The sequence below is a fragment of the Mytilus californianus genome, unplaced genomic scaffold (assembly GCF_021869535.1).
Source record: "Mytilus californianus isolate M0D057914Y unplaced genomic scaffold, xbMytCali1.0.p SCAF_14, whole genome shotgun sequence".
Lineage (NCBI taxonomy): Eukaryota > Metazoa > Mollusca > Bivalvia > Mytilida > Mytilidae > Mytilus > Mytilus californianus.
Genome location: NW_026262626.1, coordinates 28,163,838 through 28,190,725, shown reverse-complemented (window position 1 = coordinate 28,190,725; position 26,888 = coordinate 28,163,838). Strand labels below are relative to the sequence as shown.

Here is a 26,888-nt window from a genome sequence, read left to right as displayed (position 1 = left end):
TTTTTAAAATCGGCGCAAATGTCATACGCCCACTTTAGTATCTAGCTTCACGTGAGCCTGTTATACTGTGTGATGTATTAATTTTTTAGATTAATTGCTTGTCTACTTCCTCCTGTTAACAAAAAAAAAAAAAACAAACTTATATAGTCTTACACATTGGTGAAGCTTTATGTGAGCATGTTACTAATATATCAAATATATTGTGTGATGCATTTCACATCCAAAGCTCATCTATATCCTGTTTATCAAATACTTATATATTGTAACATATAACGGCCATCAAATTTTGGACGCGTTCATCTAAATAAAACTGCAAATTAAACATACCTAACCATTTGGTATCACGCTTTTTGTAAGCTTGCGTTACTGTGAGATGCATTATCGGATCTGGGAATATTATACTAATATTTTATGTCCCAGATCAGATTCATCGCTTATCAACTCAGAGCTGCATTATTGGATCTGGGACTATTATACTAATATTTTATGTCCCAGATAAGTTTCATCGCTTATCAACTTCCTATTGACTAAGTACTCATGTATTCTTTCACATAATGGTCATGTATGTAACTGTTGTCAAACTTTTTCAGAAACTACTAATCAAGGCATTCGGAAATTTGAAATTAAACTTCTTTTGAGCATGCTCTATGTATGGGACTGACTTCATACGGGAGCTTCTTAGAAAGAATGAAAAGAAGCTAGCATTATCATTTAACTTCACTTTCCAATATAAAGATGATGTCCTCTCACTAAATAATTCAAAGTTTGGTGACTATGTTGTACTCATCTATCCTATCGAACTTGAAATAAATGATACAACTGATACAGTTAAGTCTGCCATTATATCTTGACTCTGACGATAAAGGGTTGCAGCTCAAAAGGAAGCCATTAAATCAAGAGTTTCAAGTGGTGAAGTTGAAATCATCCCTTCGAAAATTTTACGGACGCCATCACGAGTTGGTTGACCGATATTGAATACTAGTATGTTTCACAGATGACGACGAATATGTTTCATTGTTGTAACAACAACCCCGTCCTCTTTTCATCGAATGTGACCTACCGAGTTGACTTATCACCGGGTTTGGACTTACATGAGCAACACGACGGATGCCTCATGTGGAGCAGGATATGCGTACTTTTCCATAGCACCTGAGATCACCCGCGGTACTAGTTTTAGTGGGGTTCGTGTTGCTCAGTCTATAGTTTTCTATGTTGTGATTTGTATTCTGGTGTTGGTCTTTTTATCGTTTTTTTGCCAATGGCGTTTGTTTTCGACTTACAGAACTTGAAAGTTCATCTAGTATCTTTCACCTCTACTCTACCGTGTGTTGCTTTTTAACAGAGTTTTACATCATTCATCAAATTCCTGTATATATATTGTTTATTTATAACAAGGTACATGTATCACAAGTGAACAATAGCTAACAGTTGAACTTGTCCATCTTCGGTAGTTTGCAATGAAGTTTACTGAGTATGTATTTTTTTTTAATTTTCAGTTTCACTAAAATCTTAACCAGCTCAACCAGAAATTATGCTTTTCGGAACCAAATGGAGAACGTTTATCGAAGACCTTTCATACATCATCATTGCCAAGTGTGATTAAAGTTTGGCATTTAACTCTAGAGCAAATTTAATTTGTCATAAGGTGTTAATGCGATGTGGACTATAGGCCACCAACACCATCATAGCTGCCCATTTTCAACATTAAATAAGGTAAGTGAAAAAAGGTGTGTTTCCAATGAAAATTAGTTAGAAATAAAAAAAAATAATAGAGATATTTCATAATTAATTAACAATTGAAGCATTCACTGTGAAAATTCTCAACTAAGAGTATTTTTCACTGAATCACATCATATTTACTAAATAATGTTGAGGAATTTCATGAACATGGGACTATTTTTTTTCAATTTCATGGTTTAATAATATGTAATTGAAAAGTATATATTACTACTGTGGCTTTATATAAGTGTACATGTACATGCAATATGGTATTTATGTAATGCAGTGTTGTCAAGATATAGAAACAGAATTCTGAATATTTGAAAAATTGAAAACATCAAATTATATGAAAATACATAAATATGTTTTGCCTGTGTAATCTTATCTTAAACTTGGACAAAATTGTTGGTGCCACTGATACCAGGAACACCATGTCCAAGTCGCACTTCAACAGTTTTTGTCAGAGGAAAGACAAATATGATTCTCTATCAACTGATTTGGTGTCTCATCATTAGTCACTGATGAATAGAAAGTTTTCAAGTTGCATGGATGATGCCACTAGATGATGAAAAATATTAGCCATACACATGATGCACAAGCCCAGTGACCAGACAAGTTTATAAACAAAATTTTGAACGTATTTTGTATTTTCTCTAAATGTTAAACATTTAGTCAATATAAGAAATGTATACAGGTAATAAATAAAATAATTAACAAATTAACAAACAATGTTATTAATAAATTGGAATAAAACAATAACAAAAATAAGAAAAACAAAGTCAAATGTCTAATGTCTTTGGCTCCATAATTTTCTTAAAGTTCCAAGCTACTTGCCTTATAGGAATGATACCTGAACAATTAACTATTATATTAATAAATCATAAATATATATTAGCACAACACCTTATGCAAAGATAAAATATATGACAATACATCAATAAGTAAAGAATACCGAATGTTGATTTTGACATACAATTCAAAACACAGATATTATTGTTTCAAAAACATCATATCTGATCACAATATACATGTATACAATTTTACTGCTCATCACAACATGCAAAAAATCAAAGCATCGTGAATGTTGTGATCCAGCCAATTTTATAGCTAGTCTAATATTTTTTCTGACTATACTTCTTTAAATATTTTTTTGCTCTTGTCATTTCCATAATCTTACTGTAAAATTTCTATGCTATTGCCCAAAGATGGAGAATTCGCAATATTGATGCAAATATTTATTTTGATATTTCAATTTTAGACACCGTCTGATTTTTTAAACATATTTTTTTTTATAAATATTTGCAATTTAATAATTTTGAGAAGAATGGAAAGGGTAATCATCAAAAAAGTAGTATATTTTTTATTTGCCATTAATAATTGGCTTAATAATTTCTAGAAAGAGGCATTAGAAATGCACTTTCTCAACAACAACAAATATTAAAAATAAATGGGGAATGTGTCCATGTGACACAGATGATGCCCCCGCTTGCATATCATATAAAGTTATAAAGGGACATAACTGAAGAACGGTAAAAGTGACACTACCCAAATTTGTACTTGATCTGAGTTTTGTGGTAATAAGTATTGTGTATGAGTTTCATAACATTTGGTAGAGGCAAACTTAAGTTAGAGAACGGAAAGGAAAAATTCAGCAATTTTTCCATTTGTAAAGGGGCATAACTTTAGAACAGTAAAAGTGACACCACCAAAATTCAAACTTAATCTGTGTTTTGTGGTAATAAGCATTGTGTATAAATTTCATAACATTTGGTTGAGGCTAACTTAAGTTAGAGAACAGAAAAGAAAAATTCAGCAATTTTTCCATTTGTAAACGGGCATAACTCTAGAACTATTTAAGTGACTGCACCAAAATTCAAACTTGATCTGTATTTTGTGGTAATAAGCATTGTGTATAAGTTTCATAACATTTGGTTGAGGCAAACTAAAGTTAGAAAACGGAAACGAAAAATTCAGCAATTTTTTCCATTTGTAAAGGGGCATAACTCTAGAACGGTTAAAGTGACGCCACCAAAATTTAATCTTGATCTGTATTTTGTGGTAATAAGCATGGGTATAAGTTTTATAACATTTGGTTGAGGCAAACTAAAGTTAGAGAACGGTAACCAACTTTGGGACGTACGGGCGGACGTACGGATGGACGTATGTATGGACGGACAATGGTAAAACTTAATGCCCCCTCTGCTACGGCGGGGGCATAAAAACATAAATTACTAATTTTTATCTAAAGTGGTGTTCATTCTTCATTTAGAAAAAAAATACATATCCTGTATTTAAATGTACAAATACCTAATGCTGAGATATTTCCAATTGCTGTTAAATAGCAATATAAGCAGATATAAATAAAGAATAAACAAATAAATTTTATTGCAGAAAATGCTCTGGTAAGAGTTATGAAATTTTTGTATGATGTTTCAACCAAATTGTTGATAGTTGTTTATTACTTAGAACTTGATTATTGACCTATGTCAGGTGATAATGACACTGATTTCACAAGTGAAATAAAATCTGCTTGCATTTTTTATGCTCATTTTTTTATATTTTTTTGTCTTTTCTTTGAAAAAAAAAACAAAAGCTGATTAATCATTCAGCTTTCACACAAAATTAACAGAATAATTTAATGTAGTGTAGATCAAAAGAAATAATACATTTGTAGGTTTACTATTGAGGTCAAGAATTTGTGTATTCAGTTAGGTGTGTAATAAATTGTGCTATTAAATAATGTAACAGGTCATGAGATATTAACTGTGGTGAATCAAGACTGGAGTTGATTCCAATTAATACTTTCACCTTTGAGGATAATTGTTTGAAAATCATGACAGTTGATAATCATACTGACTCTTACTTGCCTAAGGAAAGAATTGGAGTGATAGTATTTCAAAAAAGTGTGGGAATCAACTTATATATATATATATCAATACACATCTTGACCCAAATTTTATTCAATTATTTACACAAGCATAAGATACTATTATGATACTTTCAAAATTCATTTCCACTGATTAAATTAATTCATAAATAGTAAATTATTATAAATATACAAAGGAACTATATGCAAGTGTATATCTAAAATAAAAGAGTTGTTGACCAATCTTTTCTTAATCACGCTTAATCTAAGGAATGACATGTCAAAAGTTGGCAGTTAATGATTAAAATGGTGTATAAACTTTATACTATAAAGTTTTTGCAAGTCATAGAAACACAAAATTATTTTCATGATATGTCTTCAACTTAGAATTTTGCACCATCTCCAAATCCGGAGTGATCGCATAGATCCAGCATGGCTGAATCAATAAAATGCTCCGCCGAGCGCAGCTTGATACGACCGCAGAGGTCGAACCCTGAACAGTTGGGGCAAGTATGGACACAACATTCAAGCTTGATACAGCTCTGAATTTAGATTGTGATTAAATATTTGACACAGCATAGGTTTCTGACACAGAATGAATGTGGTCTAAGAACTTAAAATTTTTTAATTTACCTATTATGGTCCAATATCCAAAATCTAAATACATGGTTAGATTCAGCATATCAAAGAATCCAAAGTATTCAATTTTTGATGAAATCAAACAAAGTTTAATTTTGACACTTTTGACCTCAATGTGGACCAATTTGATAATGGGGCCCAAAAATCAAAATACATGGTTAGATTCAGCATATCAAAGAACCCCATATATTCAATTTTTGTTGAAATCAAACAAAGTTTAATTTTGGACCCCAACTTGAAAACTGGACCCATAATCAAAAATATAAACACATGTTTAGATTCAGCATATTAAAGAACCCCAAGAATTCAATTTTTGTTAAAATCAAACTAAGTTTAATTTTGGACCCTTTGGACCTTAATGTAGACCAATTTAAAAAACAGGACCCAAAATTAAAAATCTAAATACACGGTTAGATTTGGCATATCAAAGAACCCCAATAATTCAATTTTTGATGAAATAAAACAAAGTTTAATTTTGGACCCTTTTGACCTCAATATGGACCAATTTGATAGCGGGGCCCACAAATAAAAAATCTAAATACATGGTTAGATTCAGCATATCAAAGAATCCCATATATTCAATTTTTGTTGAAATCGAACAAAGTTTAATTTTGGACCCCAATTTGGACCAACTTGAAAACTGGGCCCAAAATAAAAAATCTAAATACATGTTTAGATTCAGCATATCAAAGAACCCCATATATTCAATTTTTGTTAAAATCAAACTAAGTTTAATTTTGGACCCTTTGGACCTTAATGTAGACCAATTTGAAAAATGGACCCAAAATTAAAAATCTAAATACATGGTGAGATTTGGCATATCAAAGAACCCCAATAATTCAATTTTTGATGAAATAAAACAAAGTTTAATTTTGGACCCTTTTGACCTCAATATGAACCAATTTGATAGCAGGGCCCACAAATAAAAAATCTAAATACATGGTTAGATTCAGCATATCAAAGAACCCCATATATTCAATTTTTGTTGAAATCAAACAAAGTTTAATTTTGGACCCCAATTTGGACCAACTTGAAAACTGGGCCCGAAATCAAAAACCTAAATACATGTTTAGATTCAGCATATCAAAGAATCCCATATATTCAATTTTTGTTAAAATCAAACTAAGTTTAATTTTGGACCCTTTGGACCTCAATGTGGGCCAATTTGATAACGGGGCCCAAAAATCAAAATACATGGTTAGATTCAGCATATCAAAGAACCCCATATATTCAATTTTTGTTGAAATCAAACAAAGTTTAATTTTGGACCCCAACTTGGACAAACTTGAAAACTGGACCCATAATCAAAAATCTAAACACATGTTTAGATTCAGCATATCAAAGAACCCCAAGAATTCAATTTTTGTTGAAATCAAACTAAGTTTAATTTTGGACCCTTTGGACCTTAATGTAGACCAATTTAAAAAACGGGACCCAAAATTAAAAATCTAAATACACGGTTAGATTTGGCATATCAAAGAACCCCAATAATTCAATTTTTGATGAAATAAAACAAAGTTTTATTTTGGACCCTTTTGACCTCAATATGGACCAATTTGATAGTGGGGCCCACAAATAAAAAATCTAAATACATGGTTAGATTCAGCATATCAAAGAACCCCATATATTCAATTTTTGTTGAAATCAAACAAACTTTAATTTTGGACCCCAATTTGGACCAACTTGAAAACTGGGCCCAAAATCAAAAATCTAAATACATGTTTAGATTCAGCATATCAAAGAACCCCATATATTCAATTTTTGTTAAAATCAAACTAAGTTTAATTTTTGACCCTTTGGACCTTAATGTAGACCAATTTGAAAACTGGACCCAAAATTAAAAATCTAAATACACAGTCAGATTTGGCATAACAAATAAATAAATGTGGTCAAAGATTTTACAAATCTAATGCGCCATACTGTGCAATTTAAGATTACTTCTTGAAATTTGAAAAAAAAAAAATATTTGAAGAATAATTCTTTTTAATTTCTGAAATCTGAAATGAGAAAAAATTGACCTCCCACAATTTCTTTTTACCCCCCCCTCAATTCTTTCCCTCAAGATATGGTCATAATCTCAATTCAAATTTCCAATGGAATTTGCAACCATAATTACCCATTTAAATTTACCATAGTGCTAACTTAATTTATTCTATAATAGAATTTAAAATATGGTGTCAAATCTTTCATATGGATTTTTTTGTAAAAAAAAAAAGATGCAACATTTGTAGATATTTTTACTGGTCTTCCTTTAAAAATATGCATTTCTTTAAACATAATTTAAAAGCAGTGTAAGGGAAGTAATCAAAGTGTTGTATGTGGATTACCTCCCTTACACTGTTTTAAATTGTCTTAAGGTAGATGGGGTGTCTAAATTATAATCCATAGAATTTTTTAATAATTTGCCAAAATGTAGTTTATATCATGGTTTTTTGGAAAAAATAATAAAAAGAATGGGTCACGGGGCTTATTTTCACGCTACAGGTTGTGCAAAATTGACAGATTTTTTATAGATTATGCATGGAAAACGCAATTTTCTGCCATAAAACGAAAACTGCACCATAGAATTTTGAGATAAAATATGAGAAAATAGCTCTAATATTATACTTTCAGATAAGAAAAAGAAAAAATGGGGTCACCGGGCCCGTTTTCTTGCTACATAATAAAATAGATAAATTCCTAACACATTCTATTGTAAAAGTAACAATATTTGAATTATCTGCCCTTACATTTGAGTTGCCTCCCCTTATGTGGCAAAGTTGGAAAAAATTGAATCAAACAAAAGTATTCTGTTTTTTTGTAAAATACAACCATAAATATAATTAAACATGTCATTTTCTATATTAAAATGTAAATTCTTACACATGAATTACCCACTACTCTCAAAATTTGCACATTTTATTAAAGGTCTAGACTGATTATTTTCTGGTATTTCAAATCCAAGATGGAGGAAGACACCCTATCTACCTTAATTGTTCATTAACCATTACTTTATACATAGTTTAAAAGCAGTGTAAGGGAGGTAATTTAAATGATGTATTTGATTTATCTCCCTTACACTGCTTTAAATTATGTTTTGTACTAAAGTATTTGTCCATATAAAAATGCTTGTTTTTTGCCCCTTTTATGGCCCCTTATTCCTAAAATTTTGAGGCAATTACCCCCAAAATCAATCCCAGCATTCCCTTTGTGATATGGAACCTTGTGGTACAATGTCAGAGAGATCCATACACTAACACACAAGTTGTGTCTGGAAGTTACAAAAATGCTTATTTTTGGCCCCTTTTTGGCCCCTAATTCCTTAACTGTTGGTACCATAACCCCAAAATCAATCCTAACCTTCCTTTTGTGGTATTGAACCTTATGTTCAAATTTCATAGAGATCCATTCACTTAAACTAAAGTTAGAGTGCGAAAACCAGTGTGTCTTCGGACGACGACGACGCCGCCGGAGACAAAGACGACGCCAACATCATACCAATATACGATCGCAAAAATTTTTTTGCGGTCGTATAAAAATTGGGAACAGAAAACTGTGATTCTTAATTGCTTCATTCTACCTTTGAAATTTCTTTGATTTATCCTTTTATGTAATATTAACATGGTTAACTTTGCTCAACTTTGTCTATAAATTTCAAATTAAATAGATTTGAAATTTTAAATTACTTGGGTTTGCCAAACACATAATTCATGTAAGTAATGCTTTTCCAAAGGTACCTTTTGTGTACCAGTATGAAGATTAGTATAAAATTAAAATATTTCTTGAATAGACTTTAGTTGCCAGGAAGTAATATTAAGCTTAAAAAATTAATTGTGACTGCAGACGAAATATGATAATAAAGATGTACCAATAATACATGTACTATAAATATGGATTTAAATAGACACATCAGGTTTCTGGAAACTTGAAATTAATCTGTATTTACTACATCAAAACTCCCCATGACTACAATGACACCCATACCATATCATAAAACAACAACAAAAGTATGCATTTATAAAAAATTACCCATACTTAAGGTCAGTATTATTGCCATGTGATTTTTCCTGGAAAGAAATATTTTTTGGCTATTGACTTTCTCCTCAGAAATTTGTTATTTAAGTATAGATATGGTAGAGTTAACATAATCTTTACTATGGATGTGCATATGACATTGTAAAGCTTGTTCATTTCTGAACATTAAACCACACGTTTCACATTCTTCTCCAGGGTCTTTGACCCTTGTGTGGGTCAGGGAATGTTTTCTTAAACCATGTTTAGTCCTAAATAGTTTATCACATATTTCACAAGAAAACTTTTTCTCTCCTGTGTGTATTTTCAAATGGAGGTTTAAGCTACTTGTCTGTGTGAAGTGCTTGTTGCAGATTTCACATTTGTAAGGTTTAATTCCTAAATGTGATCTCATATGTTGTTCAAATTGTTTTTCTTGTCTATAAACTTCTAGGCATTGATTACAGCCAAATCTATATTCATCTTCATGGTCTTTTCTCATGTGAATCAATTTTTCGTCTTTAGTACTGAAAATATCTCCACAAATTGTACACTTGTATGCACTTGAAGTTAAATGTTTCATATCATGAGCCTCTAGTTTACTTTTTGACACAAATCCTTGATCGCATTTACTACATCTATAAGGGTAATCATTGGTATGAGTTCGTTCATGTTCTGTCAAGTGACCTTTCTGACTGTACCTGCCACCGCAAATGTGACAAATAAAAGGCTTTTGACCAGTATGTGTTAACATATGTCGTGTAACTTTTGACGAAGTTGAAAATGACTTGCCACATTCCTGACATCGATGGCGTTTTTCTTTGGTATGAACAGTAAGATGTTCATTTAAGTGGCAACTGTTGGCAAATCTTTTATAGCAGACGACACAACTATATGGTTTTTCCCCGCTATGAATTCTTTCGTGTACTTTCAAATTAAAACTAGTTATGAAACCTTTACCACATATTCGACATTTATATTGTCTATCATCATCGTGTATTCTAAGATGTTTAGTTAGTGTACTTTTTATCCCAAAATTTTTCCCGCATAAGTTACAACAGAACTTTTTGACCCCAGTGTGTGTAATCATGTGCTCGGTCATGTGATGTCGTTGTGTAAAACCCTGGTTACACACGCTACATTTAAATGGTTTCTCATCAGAATGTATTATAAGATGTCTTTTTAGTCTACTTTTCAATGTGAAGCATTTCCCACAGACATCACATTTATGTGGTAAGTAACCCGTATGTTGAATCATGTGTGACTTGAGAAGGTCTGACCGTCTGTATGCTTTACCACACTGATCACATTTGTAAGGATTTTCACCCGTGTGTATTTTTACATGACAGTTTAAACTGCCCTTTATCTTAAACCCCTTTCCACAATAGCTACACATATACATGTCATCTTTGTGTATTTTTCGATGTATGGAGATATATTTTGCACTGAATAATTTGTGACAAACTTCACATCCTACCATCTTCTTATCCACCTTCCCAATCTTTGGAAATTGGTCCTTCCATGGACTATTGTCTGAAAAACAAATAGTAAACAGTTAAAATGTTTACAAACTGAAATGTCTACTAATACTTGTCCATTGATTTTAATATGACCATGACGATTGAATAAAATAAATGTAATGATGGTCTTACATCAAGTTGACTTAATGTTGGTCAATGAAATAAGAATACTATGGTCATGTAAACCCTATAACATTGTAGATCATACAAGACATGCTAGATGGACAAAAAATAACATAAGGGACAAAATGTCACATGTGTTCTATAGACAACATATAAAATCCATAAGTATTTATTTGGTACTGATTTTTTGTTGGTTTGGATTTTGAAAGTGCAAAAAATCAACAAGAACTTTACCCCCTGAGCTAAAAAATATGATATAATTGTCCAATCAAACATATCAACACTAGTACACAATACATGTATCTCTATACATGTTGAAAAAGTTTATAAGTTATGAAATATTACATTCATCATCTGTTTATAAAAATCTAAGAATTGGCTACAAACATATGCACAACTTATGAGCTGGGAGATGTACACTTCATACACAAAGCACAAAAGTAACATCAAAGCATCTACATTATCAAGGAAAGAAAATTTCACAACAAAAGCATGGCGATGGAAAGGAAAAGCTTTCATGCAAAATAACTCCTGAACAGATCAAGGGGAGATTATTCAAATCTTGAAATGAAATTAAAATCTTACAATAGCCTTTTCAATAGTCGCCTGGCGCGAAAGGGACGATAACTCAATTTTAGAATCTAATATTTTCAGAGACGGTCAATTTCCGGAATTGCATGCTTTATCATCACGGATTTTTCTTTGGCCGTCGATGACAACACTATTGCTGCATTCTTTGACAATAAGGTATATTTAACAAGACAGTATTATCAATGTATTATCGTGGTATCAATATATGTTAGCAATGTTAGATACCTAAATTAATTGTTATTTGGCAAGGACAATTCATAACTTACGCAGAAAACATGATTTTGTACAAGTTCACTTATCGGCATCTCCGGGCGGCAAAGCAGATCAATTTCCTGGTGATTTTTACTACAGCATTCTGATTTTTATTGATTGCTACATATTACCACTTTTTTTAAATCAATTTTTGTTTATATTATCAACAAATAAGAGTAACATACTTGGTCGAGTTGTGGTTCGTAGTGTATAGTTTGTTCCAAACCAGTGTTTGTTTCTAATACAAGTTGGCAGTTGTTTATTAACAATAAAGTTGTTGCAACTAAAACACATGTTATCTTCAGTGTGTGTGTTTTTTTCTAATTAGTAATTGTTTATAAAAACAAATTGTTTCTAAAAAACATTTGGCAGATATAGGATTATCATATGTAATTGTTATTTCCCTTGTTTAAAAATAGAAATTGTGTGTTTCTATATTTAACGATTTACATGACACTTATTCAGTACATATTTGTTAAATTAAATAGATATTGCTATTTTGAATTCATTTGTTAAAGATATTTATTTAGGTTCTAAAGTTTAGTATTTGCATCCTTGCTTATCATTTATAACCTTCGTTGAAAGACTTAATAATTTAATATAATTTTTTTGGAATTACTACATTTGTGTATATCGAATTAAATTCTTTAAAAACACTGTAAATAGCGCTATGCCAATCAGGGATATAACTCTATAGGGTTATTACAGAAAATAACTTGCATGTGTTATTACGGATACTTTTATGAGTTGTCTACTCTTTAATCCTTAAATTTACTAAATCTGTAATAACATATGTTTGTTATTTGTAAAATAAATCATAAATATTTTTATTTGTAGTGGGCTCTAGGGAACTCTTGAAACTTTGCACAGAAACTAAATGCATAGCCTTGATAACTAACTATTAATTTAGATTAATACATTTTTCATTAACCATGGTAAATCAATGAGACAAGGCTTTTAAGTGATTAACTTAGCTGTAATAACAAGGCTTAGTTATTAAAGGCATGTAACTTATTAAATGAGACACTTGGGAATTACTGGGAAGCTTGCACAGAACCTCATTACATGCTCTGATCATTACTTCTTACAATAAATTAAAATACATTGTAATTGAGCATGATCTATGTCTGAGCAAATGCTTTGAAGTGATGTAGAGAAGCTATAATAACACCCTTTAGTTATTACAGGCATATTTGTTCTGTAATAACATAGGTGTGATATGCATGATTGGCAAACTATGAACTGTTATATCTTTCTATAGTTAAGTATACACAAAGACAGTAGCAATATCAATAGAACTTGTATACATTTTAACAAAACAAATAATATATATTGTCCCTTTGAAACATGTAACATACATATCATGCATATGTTATCACAGTTCTTTGATTTTTTTGTCCACAATAACAAGCGTATGTTATTTTTCTCTAATAACCCTATAGAGTTATATCCTTGACTGTATGCAGGGCGATCAAAAAAAAAACCAAACTGTAAATGGCGCTATGCAGGGCTGACTAGGCGAAGGCTTTATATAGCCAGTCAAGGTGGTTTTAATCTTCCATCATAATCGATGAATTGTCTGTCATTGTCTGTGGACTGACGTTCAGTCCAACCATGGGAAGCTGTGCTCTTCCAAAATCTCCCTATGTGGTTAGTGCATCTGCCATATGCGTTCTTAAAACGGATAATAAAGGCAGTCATTCAATGCTCCATTTCTCTACTTTTGGTCTACATGATACAAATTGTACTTATTGAATACATTATATATTGTTTTCATTGTTGTTTTTCTTTTATTAAGATAGCGCTATTACATTAGCATTAATCGTCTTCTTATTTATCAGTTCACAAACTAGAACAAGCTGTGGTCCGCATCCCCTGCAGAATTGCTCCTTCTACATTCATGACCCCAACCCTTTTCTTATATGACCATCAGTAAGGGGGTAAACAGGGAGGATTGATTCCCAGTTCCCTCCCCAAAACTCCTACTTCACTCCGTATTCTGTTCCTCTGCACTCCTATTTTTTCGTCAACATGAATTATCCCTGTTTTAACAATAGACGAGTGAAATTAACCATAAAATTTTATTTTTAATGCACCCACCTAACATACGGCTAAATCATATACCATTCGAAAGCACATCATCTGCACTACCTTTTTTGCCCGGTTGTCAAAAATTTGTATGGTGCAGTTTCTGTCAAATCACAACGAAAGGTCAAGGACAGACTTCTAATTTTACAAGATGTCAGCATTGTTTGCATATTCTGTCTTCTGAATAATGATATTTTGTATGGACATATGGAAATCTGTTAGAACAGATGTTAATAGTAACTTATCAAAAGCACTTTGAAATATTAATGTCAGATTTTTAATAAATAGTGCTGTTTTCCAGAAATTCCATTGAAAATGACAAAAATGCATGAAAATCAAATTTTATGTCTGTGATTCAACTGGTATTCACCATAAAACCAAATAACATATTTTATTAAGTGCTAAGGATGTTTTTGACATCATTAAATTACTGCAATTACGCTTCTTGTTAATTAAACAGCCAATTATAACAACCATGCAGTTGCCCAAAATACAGCCATCTGCAAGAAAATAGCTTTTTTAGCTGTTGTTTGTTAAAATAATTTGTATGTAGTCGATATTATGTTGAAAAACACAAATTTTAAAAGTGCAAAAATGTTAAAGGATACAATACACAGAAAATTCATGCATTTAGGGAAAAGTTTGGGAGTGAAACTTTGATAATTCAATAATTCAATATTTACATGTTTTCTTGGTTGCTTATACTGCATCTTGCATTGAATGAGGAAGTGAAAACTATTATAAGCTAGCGACTGAAATGTTCTTCATGCCTGGCCAATATATTTAATCCTATCCAACTACGTAATTTCTTGTAAATAAATTGATAACCTCGCAATTATACTTACAAATGTAATTACATTAATTTTTGAATTGGGAAATCTAGCAATTCGCAATAACAATACATATATTTCCATTAGTCAAATTTACTCCCTGAATAGTTTACATATAAATACATTTTAATATAAAGATGATTGATTGATTGTTGGTGTTTGTCGCAATTTTCGGTTTAGCACTTTTGGCTTCTAAAGTATTTTGCGGCGACCAGTTTTAAATGGTTTAGGCCCATGGAATCCCCAAGGAACCACCGACCTTCGGAAGGAAAACTGGCAATCCCCATCAAAAATACATTAGTTATAGCTACTAGTGTCAAGGATGAAGTTACTGTGTAGGTGTTACAGCACAAATATACCAATCAGCATTGATCACCTTTTGTAAAAGTAGGCAACCTCTAACCAAACACAGCAGTGTTAATGTTGATGTTTACTTCAGCTAAATGTTACAAATAAAGTTTCCTAATAGAAACAAAAATATAAATGCATTTGAACCACTTTTATTTCAAATTTAATTGGGCATGATTTTGCATTAGAATTTCAATGTAGATTTGCCACATAATATTTTCATTTTAGGCATTTAAAAAAAGAGCACGATCTACTATTTTAGTAGATCATCTATTAAGCATTGGTTGATCATTGGCATATTAAAGATAGTACATGTATATTAAGAATATATACGGTTAAAATGAAGTTATTTTATTCTAAAATATCTATACAATTGTGAGAAATGAAAAAAATGTGGTTGAATTTATCCAGTTTTTTTTAATTGGTTTTAATTTTATGTCATCTGATCTTATATTATGTTCGTGGATATTTATTGTGCACTGAGCCCTCTGTTATTGATCTGACAGCGACTTTTTGCGATTTTCTTACTTTATTTTCATCATGTTCATATTTTTTGGTTCAAGTTTCTAATGGTGCGAAGATCTTACGACAATAATAAGTTATATAAGTTGACATGAAAAATAACGTACAAAATGTTATGTATACATGGGTTAAAACAATCTGACTAAAATTAAGATCAATCAAATGAGTATGTTCTGGTAAATTTAAAGCGATTACTGTTTTAGCGCTATTTGAATATGTCTATTATGAAGCAAATCCCTTCACGTATAACCTCCATATGTGCACTTTGCACTTCAATAATTCTGCCAAGCAATGTCGAAGGAATATTGCTCATTACAATTTTGAGACTAACATATGGATATGTGAATTGAAAGAACAAAAGAAAAAAGGATGTAAGGACAAGATGATTCCTACATTTCCGCTATATCATATAAAGATAGATAGATATGGAGAGAGAACTACGAGGTCTATCACAACTGTTTTCCAATCGTTTGGTGTGTTTCAGCTTTTGGTTTTGATATGTGATAAGAGACTTTCTGTTTTGAAATTTCACTTTGAGTTCGGTAATTTATGTTGTTTTACTAACTTATTTTTTGCATCAATATCTGAGTTTTAAGTTCTGTTGTCTTTTTTCGCTCAGCTTTGAAATTTATGGTTTTCTTTTTTTTTGATTGAAAGAAGGAATAAAATAATATGGAGGCAGTCTCAAACCAAGGTCGAAGAAAAACAGATGACAGCATGACCATGGCGAAAAAGTAAGACAGACAAACAAATCTTCTTTAAACACTATACCGAATTGTGTGAATTTCGAACAATACATAAACCAGTATGGTGATTAAAGTTGTTCATGAAGGTTATTCGATCTTAATTAAATCTGAATTATTGATTTTCAGTCATATTTATTAAAACAACTAACAAAGTATATTATAATGGGTTATCATTAAAAGGAATTTGCCGGATTTGACATTGAAAAGCGCATGGTGCAGACAGTTTTCTTTCGAACATTGAACGAGCATAATAGTCGTAACATGTCTTTCCACATTGGGAAACTAATTTTTACCAAATATACTTCTTTTGTTCCTTAAAGTTCTTCTATAACCTTTTTTTTTAAATGTGGTTGATCATTATCTGCCGATATTAGCAATATTATCTAGCAAAAAAAAAGCTAAATGATCCCGATTTGCAGATGGTGTTTTTTGGGGCAACTACAAAAGCTTCATTAGAAGGCTGCATCTGCACCTACATCATATTAATTGCAGTTTAAAATGATGAAAAAATTCCCTCGGTCCATAAACAATAAATCTATTCTATTTTTGACATACAAATATTCAAATTTCAGAAAACATTTAGATTTTATTGCAATTTTATCATTTTTGGAAGTTTTTTCAAGAAATGCAATTTTTTGTTAAAATAGCGCAATCAACATTTAAGCAAAATGCACTTGATTTGAAATCATGGTAATTTGTTTTATAAGGTATAGATCAATTTTGGGGAATAAAATGCCATACAAGTACCTGAAAATGGCATTTTGTGTAATTATAGCAAACATTTTGAATGCTCAGTTTAGACCTTTGACCTTGATTTAACGAAAATTGCACCGTACGAATTATTGACGACTGGGCAATAAGCTTTCGAATGATATATGATATAGCCGTATGTTAGGTGGGTGCATTAAAGTCGTTAACTAAGCGTCTTTTTGAAAATTGTCACTTGCCTACAACCCTTTCCTCACGGATAACACCACCCTGTCTCCAGTCAGGACTTTTGCTTTAATAGTGGCCATTTTTTTTAACACATCTCGTTTTTAACGCCCATGCATATTTTTTAATGTCAACTATATAAATGGCCTCAAGGCATACAAGAACAATACAAAATATCTCTTCACAAATGTGTTGTCAAAATAATAAAAATGTACTCTTTCAATAAATATTCTTGCAATAAATTCATAGTCACTTTTAACATTTTCTATAGAATAAATTGAAAAAGAATCAGACTTTCATACACTCAATTGAATTTTGAATGTTTCAATGTCTTAAATTGTTATTCTTACCTATTTATTTGATCACACCCTTATTACCCTATAATGAATCTTTTTTTTTGAATCCACAAAGATTACATAGCAAATAAATATTAACAGTCAAGGGTCTAACTTAAATAAGTTATTAGAGAAAAATAACATACATGTCGTTATTGTGGGCTAAAATATCAAAAAACTGTGATAACATGTGTGTTACATGTTTCAAAGAGGCAATATACATCCTTTACTTTGTTAAATTGTATACAAGTTCTACTGGTATTATTATTGTCTTTATGTATACTTATAAACTTTAGAAAGATATAACTGTTTATAATTTGCCAATCATGTATAGTACACCTATGTTATTACAGAAAATATATGCCTGTATTAACTAAAGAGTGTTATTACAGCTTTTCTACATCTCTTCAAAGCCATCTCTCAGACATATATCACAATGTATTTTAATTCATTGTAAGAAATAATGATCAGAGCATGTAATGAGGTTCTGAGCAAGCTTCCCAGTAATTCCCAAGTGTCTCATTTTATAAGTTACATACCTGTAATAACTAAGCCATGTTATTACAGCTTAGTGTATCCCTTAAAAGCCTTGTCTCATTGATTTACCATGGTTGATCAAAAATGTATTAATTGAATTGGAAAATTAATTATCAAGGTTATGCATTAAGTTTCTGCGCAAAGTTTCAAGAAATCCCAAGAGCCCACTAAAAATAAAAATATATTTTGATATGTTAACTAATAACAAACATATGTTACTACAGATTAAGAAATAAAGAGCAGACAACTCATGAAAGTATCTGTAATAACACATGTATGTCAGTCAGGGGTACTACTTGTACAAGTAATTTTTATTTACTTGAGGAAGTAAATAAAATATACTTATACAAGTTAATTATATTGTTTGAATAATCTCCCCTTAATTTTCTAAAAAATTTACTTGTATAAGTAAATTTTTTTTACAATCCCACAAAAATTCTCAAGTTTTGAGATGTAAAATCATGCCTTTAACAATTTTTCTCAGGTTAGCTCATAATTTTTGATAAGAGTTCAATGTTTCATCTCATTAATTCAACAAAGAAACTGATTGAGCAAAGATCTTAAGTATTTGTGCAAGGCCTTCAAAAATTGCTCCTTGGGGGCTTGTAAATGAGCAGTGTTCTAAAGATAAAAGACAAATGAGATTTTCATTGTCCATGAAATTACACTTAAATGAATAGTAAAGACATCTGCAAAGGACAGACAATTCAAAATTCTGTTAGAGCAAAGAAGTTCTAAGAATTCAAGAAAAGAAGATAGGATGACTTTTTTACTTGTATAAGTAAAAAAATCTGAATGCCTAAGGGACATAACTAGGCCAAAAAATAATTTACTTATACAAGTAAATAAAATACACTTGTATAAGTATCCTACAAATTTACTTATATAAGTATATTATAATTACTTCTTCAAGTAAATAAAAATTACTTGTACAAGTAGTACCCCTGACTGTATGTTATTTTTCTCTAATAACTTATTTAAGTTAGACCCTTGACTGATTAAGGGTTTTTATTGAAGTTTACTTTGCGTTTCAAAAGTGAGGAACTAATTATAAAACATGGGTAAGCAAACTAAATACCTAGAAGATGTTTTAAAAAAAAGACTATAGTTGATGAGATAACTCCTCATGTAACATGATTTATCTCTCCTGTGATTAAAACACATTGAGATTGAGATTGAATTGTCTCCCTTTGATAACAGCCAGTACCAAAGCATAATTATTTTTTATGTGATTTTTTTTATTGATTAACAATAGTCATGATAGTTAAATAAAAGAAAAAGGATAATACTTTCAATTTCGAGGTCTCACAAAAGGTTTTTTACCTGTTATTCTAATTTTACATTAAAAACCCAAATTTAGATGAAAAGGCTACTTACAAATCTTCTTCTATAAGTAAATAAAAATGAATTGTACAAGTATTACCCCTGACTGTATGTGAAAATATCAACTGGGATTTTCTCTTATATGAATATACAATATATCAACAAAATGAGAAAACCCTGTAATGGGCTACTATGTGGTATGGGTTTTGCTCATTGTGGAAGGCCTTATGGTGACCTATAGCTGTATAGTTATTTACTTCTACATCATTTGGTCTCCGGTGTAGAGTTGTCTCATTGGCAATCCTTCCACATCTTCTTATTTTTATAGAAATGGTGGAATGCAAAAAAAAAAGAATCTGTAAGAGTGAAAATGATCTGATTTATACATGTAGCATTTTGCATCCCAATATAACTATAACCATGATAATATGTATATTGTAAACATGATAATTTATACCTTGAATGTACATATGAATTTGTTCTTCACTTCCCTCATCCCCATCATCAGCTACAGCATCATTTTCTGCCTGTCCATCCCTTAAGGAGGGTGTCTGCTCATTAAATCTACTTATCTGATCATAAACTTCCTGCTTGATATCATTTATATTTATTGTCTCTTCTACTGTATGCCTGTCTATTGGATTCTCATCTGAAGCTCTTCCCCCATCACTGACTTCCTGTTTAACTTTGCTTATGTCAACAGTGATGGCCTTTTCAAATGGATTTTGTTTGACAACATTATTTGTGATGTCCCCTACACTTTCTGTTTTATCATGGTAATCACCGCTGTCATTTAAAGTCCATTCATTACACTCTATTTTTATCGCGAGTTCAGTCGTTGCACTGCAATTGTCAGAATTATTTTCGGAACTACAATCAAATAATTTAGGTTGATATTCTTCATCTTTCTCAACTTTAACCTTTATGTCATATAGGTGATGTAATTTACTTCCTGCTTCCAATGAAGTACCTATTTTAACATTGTCTTTGGTGTTAATGAATTTATCATTTAAATTGTTTTGATGAAAGGTATCATCTGTTTTAATATTTGTGTCACAAAATTGTCTTTCATTTATCTTTGCAACCACTTTTTCAGCAACAGAACTACAATCCAAGGTCTGTCTTTTATTACAGGTATCATCATTTAAAAGTTTATTTGATCCATTTTCCCTCTCACAATTCATAATCGGAATCAAAATGCCTGCAAAAAGATGGCTCTTCAATAATTACACTGTTAAACAACATCAGAATGGAAAAATATTTCATTAAAACAAAATGGTAAGGCAAAATAAAAAAGAATATGGGTGTTTAAGTGTTCAACAGACCATCATTTTGTAGTTTTAAGACTTTTTATCACTACATTAGACAAATGTTAGATGTTGTGATTGCTTACTTATTCTATCATATACAGAAATATGTAACAAAATTTAAGATTTGGTCTCTGGTGGAGAGTTATCTCATTTGTAATCATACCACATCTGCTTTTTTTATTATGTTAAAATGATATACTGGCTCAATGAAGACATCATGTATTTCAGCTTGTGACAAAACTGTACTAAAAGTTACAACCCATGATCATTCTTTGGCAAAAAAACTTAACAGTATGAGTTTATCTTTATCGACTGTGCAATGCTGAATTAAACATAAACATGCTAAATGTACAGTTTTGTGTAACAGCTGATCTTTATAAAAAATAAAATCATTTCTCATCCTAAATTTGTAGGTAAGAATCATCTATTAAAATGCACTGGACGTTAAAAATAACCAACCAATAATCAATCAATCTACATGTATGTAAATGTATAAAAAAATGCAATGCTAAATATAAACATTTTTTTTTTAAAGTTTGAAAACATACATGTATTCCTGTATCAGGTATTTCCGATAATAGTTTATGTGTTTCCTTATTTGATTATTTCTATAAAAGTGTGAAAAAACTGCAGGAGGGTGAGAACATCTGTCTTTTAACATGCTTAAATATAATGAATAACATTTTCTAAAAACCTGTATTTCATAAAAAATAACCCCTGAATAGAAGAGTTTACCTGTATTCACCTGCTCACCTGAATTATCTTTATCACCTGATGAATCCAGTTCATGCTGGTTTGATTTTGTGGTTATGCTGCTGTCCAATTCACAGCTATCCTGGATACATAATGAATCAAGTTCATACTGGTTTGATAATGGAGTTCCCCTACTGTCCATGTTACAGAATCTGGTTGATGGTTTTCAACAAAAGCTGATTTTCAAATCTATTCTCTTTTAAGTACCAGTATATAAAATAACTTTATTCATTCTTTTCATGGTTGTAATAAATGGCCTGAAAATATAAATATAATGTGTAAATATAAATTAAATGTCTTTAAAAAAATTATGGTGTCGATTTAAACATTGTTAATAAAACACTGCAAAAAGTATAACAAACAGACAAATGGATCTTAGCTATGCCAAGAAATACAGTAATCCTGAATAGTTTAGAAGTTTCCTAAAACATTGTATTCCTGTATTCATTTTTTTGTTTTTTTCAGGTAATGAGGCCATACATTGTATGTTTCAAAAAAGATGAAGTAAGCATTTATTAGTCATGCAATTATGGCAACAATCTGCAACAGTAGCTTGGATCCTTTGCAATGTATGCAATGCAGACTGAACCACAATTTTATATAAAATATTGTAAATATGCACACAAGTCAAACACAGCATGAAAATCCCAATGGAATTATAATTTTAAGCATAAGTTGCTCAATTAATTAAACATTCATTAAGTTGTAATAAACAAGAGTGCACACGCTGAAATGTCTCGCCTTCTTTACTAATCATTGATATTATGTTGATAGCCCTAAATATAAAGCTTTACTACAACTATCACATACACTTAACATGATCCAAGAAAATGAGGTCAAGGTCATATAAACCAAACAAGAAATACATGTACACCTTACAATCATTCAATACACTAAATATAGTTGACCTATTGTTTATAGTTTCTAAGATACAGACTTAACCAAGAAAACTAAACATTGACCAATGAACCAAGAAAATGAGGTCAAGGTCAGATGAACAATGCCAGGCAGACATGTACTACAGCTTGCAATCCTTCCATACAACAAATATAGTTGACCTATTGCTTATAGTATCTGAGATATGGACTTGACCACCAAAACTTAACCTTGTTCATTGATCCATGAAATGAGGTCGAGGTCAAGTGAAAACTGTGTGACGGGCATGAGGACCTTGCAAGGTACGCACATACCAAATATAGTTGAACTATTGCATATAGTATTAGAAAAAAAGACCAAAACTCAAAAACTTAACTTTGACCACTGAACCATGAAAATGAGGTCAAGGTCAGATGACACCTGCCCGCTAGACATGTACACCTTACAATCATTCCATACACCAAATATAGTAGACCTATGGCATACTGTATAAGAAAAACAGACTAAAACACAAAAACTTAACTATAACCACTGAACCATGAAAATGAGGTCAAGGTCAGATGACACCTGCCAGTTGGACATGTACACCTTCCAGTCCTTCCATACACCGAATATACTAGACCTATTGCTTATAGTATCTGAGATATGGACTTGACCACCAAAACTTAACCTTGTTCATTGATCCATGAAATGAGGTCGAGGTCAAGTGAAAACTGTGTGACGGGCATGAGGACCTTGCAAGGTACGCACATACCAAATATAGTTGAACTATTGCATATAGTATTAGAAAAAAAGACCAAAACTCAAAAACTTAACTTTGACCACTGAACCATGAAAATGAGGTCAAGGTCAGATGACACCTGCCCGCTAGACATGTACACCTTACAATCATTCCATACACCAAATATAGTAGACCTATGGCATACAGTATAAGAAAAACAGACCAAAACACAAAAACTTCACTATAACCACTGAACCATGAAAATGAGGTCAAGGTCAGATGACACCTGCCAGTTGGACATGTACACCTTACAGTCCTTCCATACACCGAATATACTAGACCTATTGCTTATAGTATCTGAGATATGGACTTGACCACCAAAACTTAACCTTGTTCACTGATCCATGAAATGAGGTCGAGGTCAAGTGAAAACTGTCTGACGGGCATGAGGACCTTGCAAGGTACGCACATACCAAATATAGTTATCCTATTACTTATAATAAGAGAGAATCTAACATTACAAAAAATCTTAACTTTTTTTTCAAGTAGTCACTGAACCATGAAAATGAGGTCAAGGACATTGGATATGTGACTGACGGAAACTTCGTAACATGAGGCATCCATATACAAAGTATGAAGCATCCAGACCTTCCACCTTCTAAAATATAAAGCTTTTAAGAAGTTAGCTAACGCCGCCGCCGCCGTAGCCGCCGCCGCCGCCGGATCACTATCCCTATGTCGAGCTTTCTGCGACAAAAGTCGCAGGCTCGACAAAAAATTAGTTGTTTGCTTTAATACATGAACCAGTGAATAAACAACCAGAGTTTATATGCGGTTGTACGTTGAAGCTCATCAAACATTTGATCTGTGAAAATTACCTCCCTTTGGCAAATTTTTAAATGAAATTTCAATTTCTGATTTACAACTTATTGGGACTATCTTAAAAATAACTGTCATAATTCTGAAGTACAAATGTATGATCATGATCATGATGATTATGTTGTTTAATTTTTATCATATTATGTCTCATGTGTATAAAATTTATGTTTTGTCAGGAGTTTTTGTTGAGCTTTTTTTTAAGTACATGGTATTACTAATAATTATGTAACCTCATACTAATTTGCAACAGGACCATGCAGAAAATATTTTGTAAGACATGAATATATATGTAAGTGGAAATAAAAATAAAATATTAAAATCTGAACAGGATATTATCATATGGGTTTTTACAACTCAAATCAAATGAAATATTTTATGGGATAAAGCATGTATATTTGTTTATTAACAGTAATTATCATTATTTAATTAATAAGTAAATAAACATAGCAACAATTTTTTGTTATTGTTACATTTTCAACGTAATTGTTGCTAGTGCCGAGTACTCAACATGCTTAAAATGAGGGTCAAATAGTTTCGAAAACAATCATCAGATATCAGATAGTCCAAATAATTATGCATCTTTAAGTTTTCTGCTGTGATGCCTTCCTATGAAATGAAAGGGTAAGTACACAAAATGTACTTAAATTTTTTGCAGTGACGTCTTCCTATAAAGTTGGAAGTTTAAAGGAAGGCGTCATAGCAAAAAATTTAAATAATTTCAAGAAGTCATAATGATTTGGACTAGAGATCAGACTAACCATAGAGTATATTAATTCCTTTTGAAATTCCTAAAAGGGATTAAGAATACATGTGACAATTATTATCAGATGGAAAATAAATGGGGAATGTGTCCATGGGACACAGATGATGCCCCTGCTTGCATATAACGTTATAAAGGGGCATAACTCAAGAACAGTAAAAGTGATGCTACCCAAATTTGTACTTGATCTGAGTTTGGTGGTAATAAGCATTGTGTACATAAATTTCATAACATTTGTTTGAGGCAAACGTAAGTAAGAGAATGGAACCGAAAAATTCAGTAATTTTTCCATTTGTACATGTTGTAAAGGGGCATAACTCTAGAACAATTAACGTGACGCCCCCAAATTTTAAACGTGATCTGTGTTTTTGTGTTATGTGGTAATAAGCATTGTGTATTAAGATTCATAACATTTGGTTGAGGCAAACTTGCCCCCTCCACTACGGCGGGGGCATAAAAATCATTAGAAAGTTTTACGTGAAATCCTTGGGTTTCCAGCATAGTATGTTCCTAAATAAGATTCCCAAGCCATTTTTCTTTGTGTTTTCAACAAATGTTCAACATAGATATATAAAGGTTGTGACGAAAACCTTCTATATGGGGATAATACCTTTGTTAGTCTTGTATGATTTTTAATTTTAGTTCATTTATATGTTTTGGAGTTTAGTGTGACGTCCATTTTCATTGAACTAGTACACATTTTTGTTTAGGGGCCAGCTGAAGCCCTCCTCAGGGTGCGGGATTTTCTAGCTGTGTTGAAGACCCCTTTGGTGGCCCTCTGCTGTTTTCTGCTCTTTGGTCAGGTTGTTGTCTCTCATACAAGTACTCATTTTATCCTAGAACAATATTACAATGGAACCTTCTACCTGTAGCTGCAGTAAAATGTACTACACTAGACTGCTTCCAAGAACAGATCCCAATATCTGTTCTCAACAAACACCTACACATTTAAATTAATAGTACGATGTATATAGTTTTAACCAAAATGTATAGTAGACATAAGACATAAGACATACAGCTTTATTTAGAGTCGGTATGTGCAAATACAATTATAAAACATAAGCTCTGAAGAGCTTTTAAAACCGACAGAGCAACAAATAAAACAAAACATACATATCAAGTCATGTACACATAAATTAAACATATAAAGCAAGAGTTCATATCAGTATATAAACATGCAGCACAAAAGTTCTTAAAAGCATCTTACAAGTTAAACGCACACTGAAACATGCACTTGTGAGATAAAAGCACAAACGCAAAAATAAAATGGTTTGCACATTAAAAGCACATATAGATTTAGTTAGTTACTAAAACTAGCACAAAGCAGCAGAAGCAAGGTATAGTACAAAACAGAAGAAAAAGAAAATGCTTTGAACTTTTATTTGTATATATTTAACTTTAAATATTGAAATTATATATCCCACGCACGCGCGGCATAGTGACATCAGTGCCCGGCACGTTATCATCAGTATGTTGATGGAGTGTTGAATTATAAACAAGAAGAAGAAGAAGAAGAATTACCGTATAAATTTAACATGTTTAACATGATTAAGATTCCCAACCACTTATGATCAAAACAGACAAGGGAAATGCCGAGGTTTTTTTCACACGGACAGGGACAAGACTTCGCCTTTCAAGGTTTAATAGACACAGGTTTGTAAACACCGAACTTTTGCAGGGGTAGTGGACTTACTCCAAGGTACAAAGGTAGTAATCGCATCAAAGGTCTTTGGATAAACCGGAAGTCTGGATTTGAGACGGGGACAGCAGCGAGTAAGTTCTTGCCAGATTTACCTTAGATAGTATTAATGGTACAACAAATACCATTCAACCAATTAAAATAAAAACATGCAATGACGTACATAAAATAAACTTGGGTTATGCCAATCTCGTGGAGCACAACTACTTGACATTAGACAAACAGAAAATTTAGTCAGGAATGACTATACATCTCAAAAACTTAAAAAACATGGTAAAATGGTTGTATGAACCTGGGGGAGGAGAGGGCAATTGCCCCATTTCAAAAGTGTGCAAACAATTATAAACTTAGACTATTAGACTCTTTTTCTTTTTTGATTGCTTCTGACTTTCAGAAGGGAGTTTGAACGTCCCTTTGGTATCTTTCGCCTCTCTTTTATAAGAACATTTCCGAATACAATACTAGTTGTATAAATATTATCTGAGGTTCAGCGGTATATAAAAATCGTATTTTCTATACAGAAGAATT

At 31.6% G+C, this 26,888-nt stretch overlaps 1 protein-coding gene across 3 annotated transcripts; it reads right to left on the bottom strand.

Annotated features, from left to right (window-relative positions):
* Positions 1–4,629: 4,629 nt before the first annotated feature.
* LOC127724655 (zinc finger protein 345-like) lies at positions 4,630–26,403 on the bottom strand. Of its 3 annotated transcripts, none has more exons than XR_007992634.1 (5): positions 26,355–26,403; positions 21,426–21,682; positions 19,820–20,563; positions 7,027–10,747; positions 4,630–6,373 (listed from the first exon to the last, which is right to left on the bottom strand). XR_007992634.1 is itself a non-coding variant. In XM_052231685.1 (4 exons), the coding sequence occupies exons 2-4, from the start codon at positions 21,565–21,567 to the stop codon at positions 9,318–9,320; spliced, it is 2,316 nt and encodes a 771-aa protein (XP_052087645.1). In that variant the 5' UTR covers positions 21,568–21,682; positions 26,355–26,403; the 3' UTR covers positions 4,630–9,317. The 3 variants fall into 3 exon arrangements, 1 of the variants encoding a protein (XP_052087645.1); XR_007992635.1 differs by having other exon boundaries at positions 4,630–5,976; XM_052231685.1 differs by having other exon boundaries at positions 4,630–10,747.
* Between the last annotated feature and the right edge of the window lie 485 nt (positions 26,404–26,888).